The sequence below is a fragment of the Plectrocnemia conspersa genome, unplaced genomic scaffold (assembly GCF_051122295.1).
Source record: "Plectrocnemia conspersa isolate PC_06_02 unplaced genomic scaffold, ASM5112229v1 ptg000014l, whole genome shotgun sequence".
Classification (NCBI taxonomy): domain Eukaryota; kingdom Metazoa; phylum Arthropoda; class Insecta; order Trichoptera; family Polycentropodidae; genus Plectrocnemia; species Plectrocnemia conspersa.
Window position 1 is genome coordinate 696,179 of NW_028277178.1, and position 19,907 is coordinate 716,085.

Genomic DNA, 19,907 nt, shown 5'->3' on the forward strand with positions numbered 1-19,907 from the left:
TAAATATGAAAACGATTTTCCTACAAGACCTTTGCAGAAACATGAAAATAAATTCTCAGCTCCAAAACTAAAGCCAAATTATGAAGAAGTCTTTCCTACAGGACCTTTGCCAAAACATGAAGATCATGTTGATTACGCATCTAGGATCCGTACATCTAATAATGTACGTCCTTACATATCTGAAAATCATGTTGATCGTGCACCCAAGATTGAAACCCATGAACATATACGTCCATACATATCTGAGAATCAATTTTCATCTCCAGAAATGAAGCCTAAATATGAAAATTTCTTCCCTACAGGACCCTCGAAAAAACCTGAAGAACAGATTGATTACGCACTTAATATACGTGAATTTAATAATATACGTCCATACGTATCTGAAAAGCTTGTCGATCAAGTACCCACAATGGTTACATCTGATCATGTACGACCATACATATCTGAAAATTATGACGATCGTTCACCTAAGATTGAAACATCTGATAACATACGAACATATATATCTGAAAAACACCAAGCACCTTTAAAGGCTACACCTGAAAATGTACGTCAATACATATCTGAAAATCATGTCGATCAAGTACGACCATACATAACTGAAAAATACGTCGATCAAGCACCTTCAATAGTTACATCTGATCATGTACGTCAATACATATCAGAAAAGTATGTCGATCAAGTACCCACAATGGTTACACCTGATCATGTACGAACATACATTTCTGAAAATCATGCCGGTCATGGATCTGATCTTATACGACCGTACACACCTGAAAAGCATGTTGATAATGTACCCAAAATAGTTACATCTGATCATGCACCAAAATTCGTTCCATATGAACATGCACCAACACACATACCTGAAAATAATTTTGAAAATGTACCAACAACTGATACATCTAATTATGAGCAGCCGCAAAAATCTGAAATTCATGATAATCGCGGACCTAAAGTTGTTACATCTAATCGTGTACAATCACCCAAGACTGAAAATCGCGTCGAGTTTGATACTGTAAAGTTAGGTTACGGCGAATACACAAAACATCAACCGAATAATTTATTGCAGTCCTACATACCATCCTCGATTCAAGTTGAATACCTCAACAGAGGTCTGAGTAAGCAGGCGTCGTCCACGTATGATACAGTAGCTCGTAAATCAGGTTATCCGGTGGAAAACTTTAAAACTGATTTCGTACCTATTTACATTTACGAGATGCCAAACGGCGAAAGGATAGTGGAGAGTAATAAAAGACACTATATAATCCATAAGTAAAAGTGATGACTAGTCTTAACCGTGTGTATATAAATTAATTTTAGTATTAGGGGAAGATGACATATCTTGAGACGATGCCAAACATATTAAGAATTGTGATAATAATTGCTTAACCTCACCCACGTAATATATGCATTCCATCTTGAAAAACAAATTCGTGCACCACCTGTTGCACCTCTCCATTAGACTCAAACCTCTTTCCTTAGAAGAGGCTAATCATTACCATATTGCAAATATATTCCGGAGGAGATCTTTGGATGTCGTTCTGATGTTTCCTCATGAGTATGTATTGTTTAAGAATTATTCATTGTTTATCTTAAAATCAATATACCACAATATATTAAATTTGATTTTATTAAAAATACAATCAAAAACATCTCCAGGTATGACATCTTTCCCATGTACTGCTATATTAAGATGAAGCAGCATCGAACAGCGACGGATTCTGTAATGTAAAAATAACCTAATTTATTATATGTTTAATGTATTTTTATGAAATTAAATGATTCTTATGAAAACCTTGAGTTGTTGTATGTATTCCACTTGATGAGGTTGTTTGATGATGGCGAAGGCTTCTTCGGCTACGTCCAACTCCTTGTGCTCCCAAGCGAGAGTGGCCAGGCACGCCCAAAGAGTTTCATCTTTGATGAGACGACATAACTGACGCAGTAATACATAAAAATACATTATACCGCAGTGTTACAAAGAATAATAATAATACAAAACCTTTAAAGCGTGTGCCCATTGATTGTTAGCAACTTTTTTAGCGAGCTGCATCGGAAAAGGCGATACTGCAATGTGCAACAAAGATCCATCTCCGCGTCTTATGACAACGCAACCTTCTTCAGCTCTCACGAGTGTGGGATTTTTTCCAAGATCACTAAAAAACACATTTGTTTAAATATATATAACTGTAAGATGCATTTTTGTGTTAAAATATGATCCGTAAAAGTTGTCTTGAATGTAAGTAGTGATTTATATAGTTTTGTATAGAATGTAAATAGTGATTTATATAGTTTTGTATAGAATGTAAATAGTAATTTATGTGTTTATTACTAAAAAAATAATAAAAAAATAGACGTACAGCTTCTTAACAAATCATACTTCTAATTTTGATATTTAGTATATCGAAAAGTACAGTGAAACGGTTTTTATGTACAATACATGCATATTTATAGTATAATAAATAATTATTTTATATGTGTTACCACTTAAATAGAGAGTACATATCAAATTCAAAACTATTTGCCCCCAAACACGTGAAAAACAGTGTAATAAACCAGTTAATAGCCTGTTGACACCTGTCTATTTCACCATCACCACACATTTACCCTTACACCTTAGTGTCTCTCTGGTCCCTTTGTCCACCTGCAGTGTGCTCACGTGTCATAGTGCTCCAAACAGGGCCACCGAGAGCGAACCCGGGCCCTAGGAAAACAATGATTAAGGGCCTCATGATAAAAATGACATTTCATATATTTTTGAACATCGTAGTATAATTATTATAACTTAACATGTTAAGTTATAATAATTAGATTTATAAAAAAATATTAAAAAATAAAACGGTCAATAATATTTGGACACTGTGGCGTTCGCTGATTCATATAGTTTTTTTACGATATTTGCAATGTGCGGAAAACGAATATCTTACTAATTAATCAAACTGAATTATGATTCAGAAATTTAATCAATATGCAATTGAGGCTTGTTTATGAGAATATAATTTCTCTTGCGTGAACTTACTTGACGTCTCTATAAATCGTTGTAATAGAATAAAACGATGGCGTACGAGGAGATCCAAATATGACTAGCCGTCCTTCTTTCAGCGCTATCAGGATAGAAGAGTCTTCACACCACGTGATCCCTCGAACTTGCACAGCTGAACAATATATATCAAATTAATTTATAAAAAAAGGATTGTATTGTAACGGTTTATATTGATGAAAAATCATGGAAGATTTTTTAAATTCAAATTACTGGGTATGTTTATTAGAAAAATTGCTACATATGGACGAGAAAAATTCTCATGTGATTCACGAAAGAGCATTACATGACTGTTTGGTGCGCATTGTGGTCGGGCGGCGTCATTGGCCCTTACTTTTTTGAAAACGATTGAGGTCGGACTGTAACTGTAAATGGTGAGCGCTATAGGTGCATTATAACCTCTTATTTTTGGCACGTGGAAGACATATGGTTCCAATAAGGTGGCGCAACATAACACATATCAGGTGCAACGTTGGATGTTTTGCGCGAAAAGTTCGCAGGTCCACATTATTTCACGTATTGCTGACGTCAACTAGCCACCAAGATTATTCGATTCAAGGTCGTTGGATTTTTTTGTAGAATTACGCTAAGAGACGGGACTACGACGCAAAACCCGAAACGCTGGAGTACCAAAAAATCGACATCAGCCAAGTTATAGCCGAGATACCGTCCAAAATGTACGAAAAAGCTATCAAAATTTAGACCGAAAGGATTGGGTCTAGAAACGGCCATTTAATTGATATTATTTTTTGCAATTAATAAAATACATCAAATGTTTGATTAATAAAAAATATCCTTAAAGTTGTGTTATTTAAAAAAAAAGGTTTGGGAACTGAAGTTGGATCATCTTTACTTGGACTAAATCGTTCTTATACCGTCGATGGTTACTTATGATAAAAAAAGATTTTGACAACCATTTAAGTGTTTCGCTGGTCCTTCGAAGCCCCGTCAAAACCGCCTTTCCGAGAGAATCAGAGTAATTAAAAAGAAGCAAACTAAAATTAAGCATTAGGCCATTCGAGCTGGATATACTGTTAGTATCGAAGCGCACCAACTACTCAAGTTTCAAGAGATATATACACATGACAAGTCATTATGAATAGGTTTCTAATAAATAAATAAAAAATACCTAATTTATTAAACTTTGTTTTGCTCTCCTTCGGTGACAAGACGTATAAATCTTTGTTAAAATCCACAATCGCCAGCTGTCTCTGATTTGGAGGTCCTGACTGATTCAAGCATATTTTCGATACTAGCATAACATGAGTTACAGTAGTTGAAGAATGATCGGAACTGCTACGGACGGCTATTCCAGTCGGTAGATCAAATATATGTATTGCTAAAAAGACGATTATAGTCAAACTCACATGCGTAAAATAATTAGTAATATAGCACAAAGTACTTTTGGAATCATTTTGGTCGATAATTGCTAACACATCAGGTCCTAAAGAGATCGAATCTTTAGCGAGCGTATCCAAGCGCATGGATCCCCATTTGGGACTAGCCAACAGTCTACCGGAAAAGCTGTAAACGTTCACACCGTAACGTTCGATCAAGCAGAAACATCTACAATAAACACATATTAGTAAATTTAGTGCATTTCTAATATTACGAAGGCGAGTCAATTGAAAACCTTATTTATTGAACGAAATAGGTACCAATGAACATATGCTTATACTTTTTCTCTACTATAAATTACATGGATATCTCTAGAAAAAGACTATCGACTAAATGAGCAAATGTACGTGCACCTCTTCGTTAGACCTGAACCTCTCTGAGTGATCTAGAGATGTAAAAATCGCTGAGGGTGAAACCTGGAGATCTACATATTTCTTACTAGTAACAAATATTTTATTTTCAGTAACAATTCTCACTAGGAAATCATCACGTTCTGATTTATAAGAGTCAGCTGGTATGATACCTGCATTGCAGACACTTTGTGGAACTGATAAACATCATGTAAGGTGTAGTATGTTGATTTCCATAAGTGAAGCTAATTTTATTCACTGTTATTTATAAAGCTGATTAATTTATAGGTGTGTCTAACCTGATTGAAAAGAGTCTGCTATGGTACTCAGCCCTTTCTTACCTTTCTAATCCACTCATACACTTGTTAGAGCTACATATATACATCGCCGTACTATTATTCGTTCTGTTCTACTACAAGTGTGGCTGCTATTTTAAACTAGTTAAATGCTGATTAGAACTGCCACCCGTCAACTATTCTTCAAACTTGTATATGTAACACTGATGCCAATTGATAAATAAAGTGGTGTTTTAGGTTTTCATTTAACTCAATCTTATATAAGGTACACCTTTCAGATATTAGTGTCATGTAAACGATGTTGTCCTTCAAGTCGAATGTTACCGGGGTATTCCAGCTGATTGAGGAGTGAACGTGGCACTGCTTTGTAGTCACTACCACTAAATGTCCATGACCGATGACCATTTGTATCACACGGTTAGGAAAGTCGAGCTGTTCGCTTGTACTATTGACCACATCGTTTATTATGATCGTTTTACGGCCAGTGAGAATACAACTGAAGTTATTCCATTCAATTTGTCTGTGAAATAATAAGTAAAATGCTTTACAGTATGTTTTTGAAATCACAAAGTAAAACTATGCAAGTCTACTACACCTTTGTATTATATGCGCAAAGAGAACATGACCGTTTGCACATGCGGCTGCCAATTGAGTGCCGTCCGTAGACCAAGCCAAGCTTTGGATACTACCAGTGTCGGGGCGTTCCAAACAATGCGACCACTAAAATATGTTTTAAAGATAAATACATACAAAACTTAGCTAATATTGTTAAGGTAGCATACCCCAGTGTAGTCGCAGAGCCTTATGAGATTATAGCCAGCAACGGCAAACAATTCTCCAGAAGGAGACCAGCTCACAGACATTATAGGACTATCGTGCTTAGTACTGCACGATAATAGTTGACCAAATACATCCCATGTCTAAACATACACATTAAATTAATTGATTAAAAACACATATCAGCTGATGCGTCTATATAAAATATTCTATTTGGCAAATTCAAACTCATCAACGCGTTCTTAAATCATCATTTCATTACTTTCAGCAAGCATTTCTTGTAGGTACTTCAATACAAATTAAGGTACATACATTAAATGTTTCTAAAAACAAGCAATACTTGTGGCAAATATTAAATTTTTTGATTTGAGAGATGTACATTACCGCACTTTCACTTAATTGCATATAATGAATGATTAATAAGCTAGCGGTTATCCGGTTGAATGCTTAAAATTACTACAACATAAACTAAACCTTAATATCGGTAGCCTTGCTGAGGAATTTATTCAAGTGAAATCCATTATCAACATGTGTAGCGCCCAAACAAAAAACCCACTACCGATGTTCATAGTAGACTTAAAACAACAAATCAACAACAAGGACATACTATTCACATTCATTTATAATACTAATGCAGTGCTAAATTCTTAATTTAATATGTAAATACACCATAAGATATATCCATTCAAATCTAAATGCCTGATTTTTATAATAAAAATTTTATATAGTCTTCGACACACATATGAAACGGTCAATAAAAACATATTTCTTAGGTATAGATGATAATATTATACATAAAACAACCTTAAACAAACCATCTTCTCCACCAGAAAGTATCAAATTGTTTGTCGGATTCCAAGATATTGATAGGATCAAACCTTCATGTCCCTGCCACTGAAATAATATGAAATATTATACTATTTAATAAATTTGATTAACACTGATCAAATAAAACAACCTGAACACTCTTAGAGCTGCCTTGTAAATACGTAATGACAAGTTTGTTAGATTGAGAATGTAACAGAGACGATCCATTCGGACCCCAAACCGCACAATAGATCGGAACGCCAACGTTTGCTATCACCGAACGGGCAAGACCACTCCGAGACCAGACTCTCAACACCCCGTCTTCACCAGCTGAACATTAATTTCATATGTAAATTGCGTTTAAGATACAAAATAATTACTGTACATACCAGTGAGAAAACCGGAACCGTCTGCACTCCATTGTCCTGACAAACAAGCACCTTGATGAGCCGTCACAGATTTTTCTATCCTTCCGTTCTGATTTATAATATGGAATCTATTAAAACATTATCATATTATTGATTCAATATAAAAATTAATCTTTTTATAATATATGTAAAGAGAAATACTTACTTCCCGTCTGCTGTTGTTAATAAAAAGTTATCGTGTGACTGTTTATTGTTTGAATTGAATATCAATTTGGGATATAAATGTAAACTAGTCGGAAAGAAAACGTCAGGAAGAGTCGTTATTGTGAACGACTCTCCAGTGATCAGATTCCATTTTAGTAATAAATGATCGTCGCTAGAAGAACATAAAGGAATTAGATCAATCATCTCTCCCGTAGGACGTATAAAGAAATATGTTTAAATGGGCAGTTCTATTTTATTAACATAATTAGTATAAATATTATTAATATTGACTATTAAATATACATAGCGACAATTTAAATTAGAATTCCAGAAAAAAGCTGATAAAAATACTGACCAAATAAAGTTATACATTAATATATATGATGAAATGATACTTGCCCACATGAGAATAGTTCTTCAGAACTATTCCAGTTGATACAAGTTACGACGTTAGTGTGTTTTGGCTCAGTAAGCTGAGACAATTTAAACTTCATATTACGTTAGCCTCCACGCTAACCAGAGTTATTTGTCGTTGTATGAAGTTGCCATAGAAACCATATTGTGAATACGAACATTAAATTAAATGTAGCTGTGTGTTTAGGTTTAATGAGTTACTACTAGTGCACACAGGGACGTCATTTCAGATTTTAGTACAAACTTTTTTTATTAATGAATGTTAAAAAATATTTTAGCATTTGTAACGCCCGGCAATGACATTGATGACACAAATCACGCGTACGGGAGTCACTAATTCTCGAAACTTTACACGCGAGCGAGTGAAAGGGAAAATAATTTACTGACCGGGCCTGGTGCGTGCGCAGTTCAGTAGTTCTCAGATCTTTATTTAAAGCTGTCTATTCGGCTATTTGTGACGTTCAACCCACGATTTCTTCTATGTTCAGCAATTAAATTTCAATTATTATTACACGTTGACCTCAACTATGAATAATTAGAGCGATATTTATGAATATTCCGATTTAAAATCACTTATTTTTGCATGTGTATATACTATACAGCAGGCGTGCACGGTGAGACACGTTCCCTTTCGCTCGCTCGTGTGTTAAGTGATGAAAGTGAGTGAGAGATAAGGGTGTGCGTTACATGCGTTCCGTACGCCTAATTTTTTTTCACTCACCCATGTCAGCGAGCAAAATAAAAATGTATCTCACGCGGATTTATATGACACAGTATGGGAAAGGTTAAAGAATAACTTGTAATTCTTTCTGACAAAGCGCGTCTCAATCACGAATAAGTAAAAAATAAGTCTGGTCACAATATTATTTATTGATGAAATATTTATATTATTAAAAGTATTTATGTAATTACTTGTTGTGGGAATTGTAATTTAGTATGGTCGAAAAATTTGCTGTTATGGCCTCGTGTATTTTGAAGTGAGGCCATGTGTTATTTAACCTAGAAATTGCACTGCGTTGACATGGAGTCGGAAGATGCGCCGGCGGATCTGCCCGACCTCAGTAGCGACGAAGAAGACTTCAAAGAGGAGGAATGGAAGGAGATGGAGACGGAGGAGACCTCCGACCAGTGCCTCTTCTGCGCGGAGGTCTTCTCCGACGTCAACTCCGCTCTGGTTCACTGCAAATCGGCGCACAACTTCGACCTCTCTATATTGAAAGTGAAACACAACATGGACTTTTACTCTTACATAAAGTTGATCGGGTACGTCCGCTCGAACAAAACGGACGCCGTGGCGATTATGACTGCCATCAGACCGCTGTGGGACGACGAAAAGTATCTGAAGCCGGTCCGTCAAGAGAATTGGCTCATGTACGACTTCGACTCTTTGAACGAGGGTCTGGCGCAGTCTTCTTCGTTTCACGCCAACTTGGAGAACGGCTTGGTTACGCTGTCCGAGGCTCATTTTATCGAATTACAAAAGACTATGCAATCTCTGACGGCTAAGTTGAGGGAGAAGGAGGAGCAGTTGAAGATCGCCGCTATAAACATCGACAGGATGAAGCTCACTATGCACAAAGTGATCGAGGACGATCATTTGCATTCGCAGATGGGGCCGTCGGATAAAAAAACGTGCGTCGGAATGATGGATTTGGAGGACGATAGTGGATATTTTAATACGTACGCGCATTTTAGTATACATCACGAAATGCTATCGGATAAAGTGAGGACGGATTCGTACCGATTGGCCATTTTAAATAATAAAACGTTGTTCGAGGATAAGACTGTGTTGGATTTGGGATGCGGAACTGGAATTTTATCCATGTTCTCGTCGACGGCGGGTGCTAAAAGAGTGTTTGCCGTGGATCAATCGGATATTATTTACCACGCGATGGTCATCGTCAAGGAGAACGACTTGAACGAGAAGATCTCCATCATCAAAGGTAGACTAGAAGATATTAAGTTGCCCGAGAGAGTGGACGTCATAGTTTCCGAGTGGATGGGATACTTTTTGCTGTTCGAAGGGATGCTCGATAGTGTCATATTCGCGAGGAACAACTGCTTGAAGCCCGGCGGCGTCATGTTGCCCAACAGATGCAACATCAGCATCGTCGGCAGCGGCGACGTGGAGACGCATAATAAATTCATCGGCTTCTGGTTGGACGTGTACGGCTTCAAGATGAACTGCATGAAGAGCGAAGTCATAAGAGAGGCCAGCATCGAGATAGCGGATCCGGCGCACGTCATCACCACCTCCAACGTCATCTGCGAAATAGACATGTACAAATGTGACGTCGATTCTGTCAATTTCTCTTCCGATTTCAACCTGGAGGTTTTGAAAGATGGCTTTTTGACCTTTTTAGTAGGATACTTTGATACTTTTTTCGAACTGCCCGATTCAATATCGTTCTCCACCGGTCCTCTGTCGACACCTACGCATTGGAAACAGACCATATTCTACTTGAAAGATCCCATTCCGGTAAAGAAAGGAGAGAATATCTCGGGTAAATTAACTTGTAATAGGAACGTTTCCGACATACGTGGTTTAATTGTACATATAAACATTTTAAATAAAACTTATAAATATATATTAAATTGATATATGTTGAAAATGTGTATTTCAAATTATTTTGAAACCAACAGATATCTAATTAAAATTTTTACAACAAAATATCTTTTATTTTTATCATAAATATTATAACAATAATCGAGTATGAGACTTTTTTGTAAAATAAATCTTACTTTTGTTTAACTTTCGAATTCTTTTTTTCAGATCATTTTTTGTGAAACCATGGATAAGCCAAAAATTGTGATTTCGAAGCTTAGCTGCACATACAAAAAAGTCGCTTGCCAACAAAAATGCACCGACCTGAATATTGCACCAAAATATGCTGCCATAATAAGAAAAGATTTCCACCGTCTACCATTTGGTAGATAGAATATCCTATGGAGTCAACTGAAAGGTATTTGTAACCACGCTCCATTCAATTCAGTTCCAATTAGTGAAAGAAAAAGTGATTGAGTTTCTTTCCCTCATCCAAAGACAGATTTGGTTGAATGCTGCGCAGCCACAATTCAAGATTTGAAATGACCTATAAATCTACGACGCAGAACTGGTTTGATGCGATTTTTGCGAAACGAGAATTGCACACAGCGAAAATTTTAGACAACAAAAATACCGATCATAAATAATCAATATACACATATGTACATATATGTACATTTAAGAATACGTAAATATATATAAAAAAATAAGGTCTATATAACATAGGTTAATATGATTTTAATTTAAAATATATTTATCTATTATATTAGTAATTTACATTGGTATGATACACTTACATCTTCTATAATTACACATTTCTTTACTTAAAAGTAGAGAAAAATTTTAAGCAGTTGGAATTAAAAGTAAAATATGTTTGACAATCAAATAAATATTCAGAATTTTGTGCAATAATCTGGTTACCAGTGGAATTACGGCAAAGATGATCCAAAGAGACATGACGATATACGCGGTCTAGTATTGCTTCAATAATCGTATAAATGTTATATATTTATGAAATACTTACAGTTGCATGAAGTGAAACTGCCCAAAAGTTTAGATTTTTTTGTTGTCATCACATTTCTACATCATATTATTTATGGGTGAGAAAAATTAATTCTTTTCAACTGAAAATGGCTGGATAAAGATTGCCAAAACAGTCTGAATCTAAATAAGTATCTAAAAAAGATATAGAGCTTGATGTTTTGTGCAACCGATTGGAGCTTGCGATAAAATACGTGCTGCATAAACGCTACTCCGACTATTATACATAAGCTTCACTTAAAAATTAATGACTGATGGTGCGAAACTGGGATGTATGGTAAACCTAGTTATAGTTATAATAATAAATTATAAAATATTATTATAAGTCGTTAAACATTATCACGCAAATATATATACAGGAGTGAGAAATTGGTGATCGTAGGGACATTAAACATTGACAATAAAACAAACTAAATAAATACAAGCTGAATCAATAAAAGTATTTAAGAATGTCAATAATCGAATGCGATTTTGAACGAGAAAAACCATCCAAAAATATTGGTTCTATGCCATCGATGGCGTCCATCAGAAAGTATAACGAATATTAAAAAATAATGGAAATCAACATCAATAAAAATAAAACGGAACACATAAAGATAGTAAAAAATACTTTTAAAGACTGGCTTGGGGAACCAACAAGTAAAATATTCAAAGTTATATATAAAGAATAACAAGAAGAAAATTACCTGAATATGTGAAAAACGTAGTAACGAAACCACCTCTAACATTTATCGACAGAGTGCAAAATATCCTGCCACTTAGAGCTCTACTGTGGTGAAAAATAACTAGAACTCCACAACAATTTTTTTCCTCCACTAGAAATGAAAGAAACAAATTTCGAGACAATAAAACTTTGGGGTTTTTAACCGCTGGTTTAATATGGATAGCCATGTCAGAGTTAGAAGTCCGGGTCTGATTTTTATAACGTGGCCGAGGGTGACTTATAGAGCGATTTATCTTTCCATATCGCCACAAAACTAAATGAAGTTCCACTAAACAAATCTTCTTTCTTTCCTTTAAATGGAAGGAACTATTGGAATGATAAAGCTAAAGAAAAGGAAAATCTAACATAACATAATGTAATTATAACAAAAATTAACTAATAACCAAAATTATTAATATCGCAATTTGGTGTGCTAATGGATTAGGGCAAAGAACTTAAGAACTAAAAACATTTTTTAATAAACCATAACATTGACAAACTGTTAATATTAGAGACTAACTTTCTCAAAAAGTTATTTACTATAATATTTAGCATAATAAACACCCGGATGGTTCTGCTCACGGAGGAACTGCAATCTTATTAAAAAAACTTCTTAAAAACTAAAATGCAATAAAGGTTATTTTCGGGCCAGCAGTGTCAATATCAAAGACAGCATAGGGTCAATAACTTTTACAGCCATATAAATAGCATTCCCAAACAGTAAATTAAGCAAAAGCAATATACAGACTTCTTCAAAACCTTGGGAAACAGGAGTTGGAGTTACCTATTCATAACCAAAGAATACTTGTTTTTTGCGCCCTCCTGTTGGTCAAAATTCGGTTTAGATATGCTCTATTCTGTTCTCACTTATTGTAAGTCGTAATATTGTCCTAAAATGTCATAATTTAAACGCTAAATGCAACAATGACGGCATGATTTTAATGCTTTTGACGTGGACTAAAAAAACTGATTTTAATTAAATTGAAATATTGAAAAATACGACCATTGACATTCCATCTTTTGCCCCCCCACCTTTGGAAAATTTTTAAATGCTGTCCCTAGTAACAAACAAACAATTATGGCTATTCGATTGTCTCATTTAAGAAATTGTTCAAACGGTTTTAATTATCATTAAAGAATAATTCAGCTGTATAATAATTACTACTTAAGGCAAGTACCAACTTCACGTCAGCTGCAGTAAAAAACGGAGCGCATTCTGGCAACACTAGTAACATTGTTTGGCATTTTGCTTCGCGCACTGGAGCGAGGGAGTTCTATTGGCTCATGGTTCGTGATTTCATATCATAACATATACTTTACTAGAACTATATTCAAATATATATCAGTGTTATACATAATTACATACAAATATGTACTTATTTACATTAAATAACGTGGACGGTTATGTATATATGTTTATTTATGGGTATATATGTACATATGTATTTTTAAAATCGTACACACTCCGGCCGTACGGTGAGTCATCGCAACCTCGATCGAAGTTTGAAGTGCAGGGGCTTCTCAAACTTATATTAATATTTTTTTTAATTATAAATATATACACATATACATATGTATATATTATAGATTATATTAGCTATCTGTTGATTAAATTTTGTATTTATGTATGTATGTAAATATTAATATTGTTTGAGAGGCGATTATATATGTATATGTTTTAAAAGCCGTCTTTCGTCGCGATTGCGAAGTATTGTTTGATATTTCGGTAATGATGGCCCTGCCATGATTACCCAGCTTTCAAAAAATATGGTGAAATCAAATTGATTTTTAAAATTAAATTTAATAAATGTTTCAAATCACGCGTTTTCACCCACAGATGGCTAAGGTTTGGGATATATAATAATTAATTACTAATTGAGTTTTATAATTTATAGTTATTTTGTTTTATAATAATAAAGATTTTTTTAAAGTTAATTATCTATTTATATTTTATTGTGTTCACACAGTTTGGAGAAACTGGTTTTGATGAATCGCGTCACAGCCCCTGAGCCGCGTTGGTATAAAAAAAGCACAGTGCCCGACACATACATACCCACGTAACCACATACATATGCATATATAATACCTTTTAGGTCAGGGGTAGACAAACTTTTGTGATAATCGATATTTTTTTTAAAAACATAATTATATATATTTTATTTTACACTTTGCAAACAAACAATTTTGTCTTTTTGTCAGTTTTATTTTTGTAAATATTATTTATACAATTATTATAGCACCCTTTAGACAGAATGAATTTTAAAATCCAAAGTAAATATTGTGAATTATATAAAATATGTTTAGGTGAACTAATTTAAGATTATTATACAATTCGAAAATTACAACTTAACATTGCTTTGAGATATTTAGAGATAGTATACACAAATACAAAGTCTTGTGTTGGGATGATGATTAAAGTATTAAAAAAACATGAGAATAAGTTAGATAATAAATTTTCATCTGCCATCAAATATCTTTTTTATTTTTAACAAGAAAAGCTTAGTATATTATAAAACTCTAGTTTATTTCCGCTATCTAAATTATTATATTTATAGTGTCTCTGTTCAATAATTGGTAAAATTATTTATATAACTGAGGATATATTTAATTTTTTTTTATCTCAAAAATCACCAAACTTCTCGGGAAAATTATCACAGCTTTTTTTAATTAAAAATTTAATTTGAACGAATATTTTGAATAAAAAAATTCGAGCTATTTTTTAAAAAAGTACTGTGACCGGGAGTGTTTAAATAATCATTCAATAAACGTTTTTATTGTTTGTTATATTTAAATGTGTAATTAGGTTTATAATAACATATTTGCATAATCGTCAGATTGGATGTTTAGTAACCATTCATTTACAGTAGCATTTATATTATAATCGTTGGAAACGTTTTCAACAATGGCTGTAAAGACTAATGAAATTTTGTTTATTGCGCTTTTAACGCGTATTGAAACATTTTTTTATCACGGTCAATGAATTTATTTTTTTATAAAAAATTCTCTGTTGAGTGCGTTATTTAATACGCAGTATCGCGTATTAAAGAACGCACATTTGTTGAGTTGTTTATTCAATTGTCGTGGTGATATAATTTCCTTCGCAATTATACAAGTACATTGTATAAGTAAATTTTCCATATATTTATATAGTAATTAATAATAGTTTTTAAATATTTTTTTAGTGTGGAAATGCCGCGGCATATAACGGAAGAACAGCGTCTGAAACGATTGGAAACAGCCAGACGTAGATATGCCGAAAAGAAGCAAAACCAAACAGAAGAGGAACTCATAATTGAAAATGAAGCAAAGAGGATAAAATATGCAGTTAAAAAAGAAACTGAAACTGAAGAAGAGCGTGAAAACCGCCTCGGAAAAATGCGCGAGAGAGCTGCTTTTAGAAGACAGGTCGAAACTGACGAGGAACGCGAACATCGTCTCAGAGGAAAGCGCGAATGGGCTGAAATTAGCATACATAGCGAAACGAAAGAAGAGCGTGAACAGCGTCTCAGAGATATGCGCGACAGAGCTGAAGTTAGCAGACAGATGGAAACGGAAGAAGAGCGCGAACATCGTCTCAAAAGTATGCGCGAAAGGGCTCAAGCTAACAGGCAGATCGAAACGAAGGAGGAGCGTGAACATCGTCTTAAAGATAAGCGCGAGTTGGCCCAAGCTTACAGGCAGATAGAAACGATGGAGGGGCGTGAAATTCGTCTTAAATATATGCGCGAAAGGGCTGTAGCTAGCAGGCAAACCGAGACAGAAGAGGAGCGCAAAACTCGACTCAGAGATAAGCGCGAATGGGCTCAAGTTAGCAGACAGGTCGAAACGAAAGAGGAGCGCGAATACCGTCTAAAATATATGCGCGAAAAGGCTGTAGTTTATAGACAGACAGAAACTGAAGATGAACGCGAGAAGCGTCTCAGACTTAAGCGCGAGAGGGCTAAAGCTAAAAGGCTGGTGGAAACGAAGGAGGAGCGCGAACATCGTCTTAGAAGTATGCGTGAAAGAGCTCAAGTTAGCAGACAGATTGAATCGGAAAACGAGCGCGAAAGTCGTCTGAAGAATTTGCGCGAGAGAGCTGCAGTCAGTAGGTTAATCGAAACGAAAGAGGAGCGCGAACATCGCCTTAGAGATAAGCGCGAATGGGCGGAAGCTACCATACAGCACGAAACGAAGGAGGAGCGCGAAAAGCGTCTCGGAAAAATGCGCGAAAGAGCTGCGCTTAGAAGACAGATAGAAACTGAAAAGGAACGTGAACAGCGTCATATAGATGTACGCGATAGAACTGAAGTCGGCATACAGAGCGAAACAATGGAGGAGCGCAAAAAGCGTCTTGAAAAGATGCGCGAAAGAGCAGCGATCAGTAGGCTGATCGAAACGCAAGAGAAGCGTGAAAAACGGCTTGAAGACATGCGCGACAGAGCTGCGGTCAGCAGATGGATTGAAACAGAAGAGGAGCGCGAAGACCGTCTTAGAGATAAGCGCGAAAGGGCTGAAGCTAGCAGACAGAACGAAACTAAAGAGGAGCGCGAAAACCGCTTAAGATTCATGCGCGAAAAGGCTGCAGTTTACAGACAAACCGAAACGAGAGAGGAACGCGAAGACCGCTTGAGCGATGCACGCGAAAGAGAACAGGTTAGCCACAACAACACCGAAACAAAACACGAGCGCGAAAACTATCTGAAATATTTGCGCGAGAGGATTGAAATTATCAAAGAGAACACGACAAAAGAGGAACGCAAAAACAGTCTTAGAGATCTGCGCGAAAGGTATGCCATAGGTAGAGTGAAAACTAGGAATATTATCAAAGTGAGAGAAGAGCATATGTGTAATATATCAACTTCAAAGAGTTCGACTAAAAGAGAAGAGGATCGCGAAAACCGTCGCAGATATTTGCGCGAGGGAGTGGCGATTATAAGACAATCCAAAACGGAGGAGGAGCGCAATAGTTGTCTTAAAAGTTTGCGCGAGAGGTATACTATCGATATATCAAGTACTAAAAATACTGCTGAAATTAAAGATGAACCTGAGCCCGAAAACCACGTGAGAAATAATGTAAGAACTATCGAAGCTCAAGCTGAAGACTGTAGAACTGAAGAAGAAAAACAGCAACAAATATTGGAAGGTTAGTGTTCAATTGTCATATTTAGATAAAAGCGTATGATTTTTTTGGGTTTCCAAGGATTATATCAGTATATTCGGCTTGGTGCGCGTTTAACTGAAATCTCATGTTCCAAGCCAGAAGTAAAGTGGTAGTTCTGTGAGGAAGTGAAAGTCAAATGTACCTTTTAGTCCTTGATCATCTGACCAATTCAAATAATTCGTGAGGGAACTAGACTCTTTGTTTTTGTCTTATACATATCTTATCAGTAAATGTGCGTTCGTACATAATGTAGAATTCAAGGATGCTGTGTTTATTTCCAGGAATGGACTAATGTTTTTTTTTAAATAAAATAGATTATTGAGATTATAAATGTATGTAGTTTTTATAAAACATTAATTATACACATTTAAACGGATTTCTAAAACCTAGTGTTTTTTCTCGAGAATTTCTCGAGAAAAATGTCAATGTCATTTTTTATTATATAAAATTAAATTTATACAAATATTTTTAAAAGGTTTACAATTACCGCCCTTTTTATAACGCTGCATAAGTAAAGTCGGCTTCATGTCTAATATGCATACTACTTGGAAAGTTTTAATATGGGTCTGGTAATGACAAATTCGCCATATTTTGCTTAAGTAATAAAAAAAGACTCAGATAAGAAACCTTTCCGAAGGTGCTCGTGCCAGATGTTTTAAAATATGCATACTTTCTCAGAAGATCTAAGGTATTTGAATGATACGATTTTATATTACTCTTTTTCAATAATCCTATTTTTCTTTTTCAATAATCCGAAATGAATGTTTCGCCGCCAAAAATCTCTTTGACAAATTAATTTTTTGACCCCATAAGAAAAATTTTGACACAACGATTATGGGTGGTCCCCTGACTATTTTGAGTTACTGATGTTTATATGAATGTTTTTCAGAGCAATAATAAATTGTATATTTTTAGATAGACTCGATTTTAGAAATGAACAGAATAATGACAACAGTACTGATTATTTCAACGCTATTAATTATAATATAAAGGTAATGCATTTAAACTATTTTTTTATTAATTAAATTTTAAAATTAATAATTTAATTTGATATTTATTTTTTCAGATTGAAAATGTTGAAGTTGAATATGAAGACGATGTAGCAATTGAAGAAATGAATAATGACGATTTTGATGATATTGATATAGGTAAAAAGCATATAAATTTTATTTTATTTTTAATCCTAAATATTTTTATCCGGTCTTTTTTCAGATAACCATGACGAGTTTTTGAAAATAAACAATGTTATTAAAGAAGAGGTTGAAGACACTGCGTATATTGATGATATGATTGAAATAGGTACATGAAAGTATTATTATATATTCTGTTTAGAAATCACAGTCAGTAGGCAGTATTTAATCAAATATTTTATTATCCTGCTTCGTCAGAATAAGCTCTTTATTATGTTTTACCAATATTCAAGCCCCATAAGGATAAGATACATTTATGAATGTTTTTAAAGAGAGTATTTTCACTATACAATGTTTTAATTATAAAAATGAATTTTATAAATAAAGAATATCTGACAAATATATTCTAAACATTAAATCGATTTTATTACATGTACGTGCCTTGACTTGTGAGGTAAATGATACATTTTTAACTAAATATTACCACATCTTTCTTATTTATAAATATTGACAAAAACTCTACTCCGCTCTACTGACTGTAATTTCTGAATTTATTATAGTGACAAGTTACTTAATAGTGAATTTAGAAAAATACTTTTAACAACCTTATCACTCTACCTAAACACAAAACACTAATATATATATATATTGTATCTTTTCAGATAATCATAATGAGTTCATGATAGTAAATAATTTAATTAAAAATGAGGTGGATGATATTGGTAAGTTTTAAGCTATGACGGAATTCGTAGAAATAACAATACAGCTAAGCTCTCACTTTCTTTTCTTAACTATATTTTGTGTGAAAATTTAAACGGTTTGTGCAAAAGTAATATTTTTTTTAAAGTAACAATGTCCATTTAATTAATATAATATTATTTAAAAATGTACGAAACATGATGCCCAATCTTGATTTTTATATTCTAAAAATGGTTCTTGATTTTGTCTGTCTTATTTTTTTCTTATCTTACACCTTTGTGAAAAAGTAAAATAATACTTTTGTATCAATCCCTTAATTTATGCAAAAAATCTATAAAAGTTAAAATTTGGTCAGTTTAATAATAATTATTAAACTACTACTTCAATTACTTTTGTGTTCAGAGAATATGAGTTAAGATTAATAAATTTGAACGAGAATAGCTGTTTCTTTGTATATGTGGTTAATTTTGATTAAAAATAATATTTGCTTTCAGAATAACAGGATGTTCTTAATAGTTAAGATGAAAAAGTAACATATTTTTTAATATGAAAACGAGATTTAGAAAACTGACAAATTTAAAAATGAAGATTTCTATTATGTAATTCAATTGAAATTAAAAAGTAAATATGCACAAACAGATTTTATTTAATATTTATTTTTTATTTTAAGGAGATCGTGATGATACACATATTTTTACTTCTGGTGTTACTGATAAATACTGGAGTATTACTGATGGTTAAACGAATATTTCGTTGAGAAATATATTATAGATATAGTAATTTTTATATCTTAAAAATTACAAATAATAGATAAATAAAAATGTATCAGCTAACAATATTTTTATTTTAATCATGTCTATATGCGTGTGTGTGGGGTAAAGGAGGCTGATATGTAATTGTGTGAAATAATATTTTATCAATTTATTTTACATTGTGTATTATGACTTTTATCCTTATTAAGAACTAAGTGATTCTTTATTTCACTTGAAATT

The 19,907-nt window shown here is 33.9% G+C and overlaps 3 protein-coding genes across 5 annotated transcripts; 2 read left to right on the plus strand and 1 right to left on the minus strand.

Moving 5' to 3' along the window:
• Window positions 1-1,614: 1,614 nt before the first annotated feature.
• On the minus strand, window positions 1,615-7,983 carry Oseg5 (intraflagellar transport protein Oseg5). The gene is made up of 14 exons (XM_088203693.1): window positions 7,640-7,983; window positions 7,242-7,412; window positions 7,058-7,164; window positions 6,820-6,998; window positions 6,666-6,755; window positions 5,867-6,004; window positions 5,680-5,804; window positions 5,356-5,604; window positions 4,443-4,606; window positions 4,170-4,379; window positions 3,020-3,155; window positions 2,003-2,156; window positions 1,796-1,936; window positions 1,615-1,721 (listed from the first exon to the last, which is right to left on the minus strand). Exons 1-14 carry the CDS (start codon window positions 7,732-7,734, stop codon window positions 1,689-1,691), a joined length of 1,992 nt encoding a protein of 663 aa, XP_088059819.1. The 5' UTR covers window positions 7,735-7,983; the 3' UTR covers window positions 1,615-1,688.
• Window positions 7,984-8,611: 628 nt separating this feature from the next.
• Window positions 8,612-10,325, plus strand: Art3 (arginine methyltransferase 3). The gene has a single exon (XM_088204351.1). The coding sequence runs from the start codon at window positions 8,676-8,678 to the stop codon at window positions 10,251-10,253; it is 1,578 nt and encodes a 525-aa protein (XP_088060477.1). The 5' UTR covers window positions 8,612-8,675; the 3' UTR covers window positions 10,254-10,325.
• Window positions 10,326-13,110: 2,785 nt separating this feature from the next.
• On the plus strand, window positions 13,111-19,844 carry LOC148225917 (uncharacterized). 3 transcript variants are annotated; one of them, XR_015812174.1, is made up of 8 exons: window positions 13,111-13,230; window positions 15,126-17,068; window positions 18,002-18,078; window positions 18,153-18,234; window positions 18,299-18,385; window positions 18,879-18,938; window positions 19,410-19,514; window positions 19,586-19,844. XR_015812174.1 is itself a non-coding variant. In XM_088203181.1 (7 exons), the coding sequence occupies exons 2-7, from the start codon at window positions 15,133-15,135 to the stop codon at window positions 19,412-19,414; spliced, it is 2,247 nt and encodes a 748-aa protein (XP_088059307.1). In that variant the 5' UTR covers window positions 13,111-13,230; window positions 15,126-15,132; the 3' UTR covers window positions 19,415-19,551. The 3 variants fall into 3 exon arrangements, 1 of the variants encoding a protein (XP_088059307.1); XR_015812175.1 differs by having other exon boundaries at window positions 18,006-18,078; window positions 19,586-19,745; XM_088203181.1 differs by lacking the exon at window positions 19,586-19,844 and having other exon boundaries at window positions 19,410-19,551.
• The last annotated feature ends 63 nt before the right edge of the window (window positions 19,845-19,907 follow it).

What these genes read in the sequence shown, in the direction of transcription:
- Oseg5 (XM_088203693.1), bottom strand. Translation starts at nt 7,734, where the DNA reads ATGAAGTTTAAATTGTCTCAGCTTACTGAGCCAAAACACACTAACGTC. An exon ending in TTTGCGCATATAATACAAAG is followed by an intron (nt 5,605 to 5,679) that starts GTGTAGTAGACT and finishes ATTATTTCACAG; the next exon opens with ACAAATTGAATGGAATAACT. An exon ending in AACAAAGTTTAATAAATTAG is followed by an intron (nt 3,156 to 4,169) that starts GTATTTTTTATT and finishes TATATTGTTCAG; the next exon opens with CTGTGCAAGTTCGAGGGATC.
- Art3 (XM_088204351.1), top strand. Translation starts at nt 8,676, where the DNA reads ATGGAGTCGGAAGATGCGCCGGCGGATCTGCCCGACCTCAGTAGCGAC.
- LOC148225917 (XM_088203181.1), top strand. Translation starts at nt 15,133, where the DNA reads ATGCCGCGGCATATAACGGAAGAACAGCGTCTGAAACGATTGGAAACA. An exon ending in CTATTAATTATAATATAAAG is followed by an intron (nt 18,079 to 18,152) that starts GTAATGCATTTA and finishes TTATTTTTTCAG; the next exon opens with ATTGAAAATGTTGAAGTTGA. An exon ending in TGATGATATGATTGAAATAG is followed by an intron (nt 18,386 to 18,878) that starts GTACATGAAAGT and finishes GTATCTTTTCAG; the next exon opens with ATAATCATAATGAGTTCATG.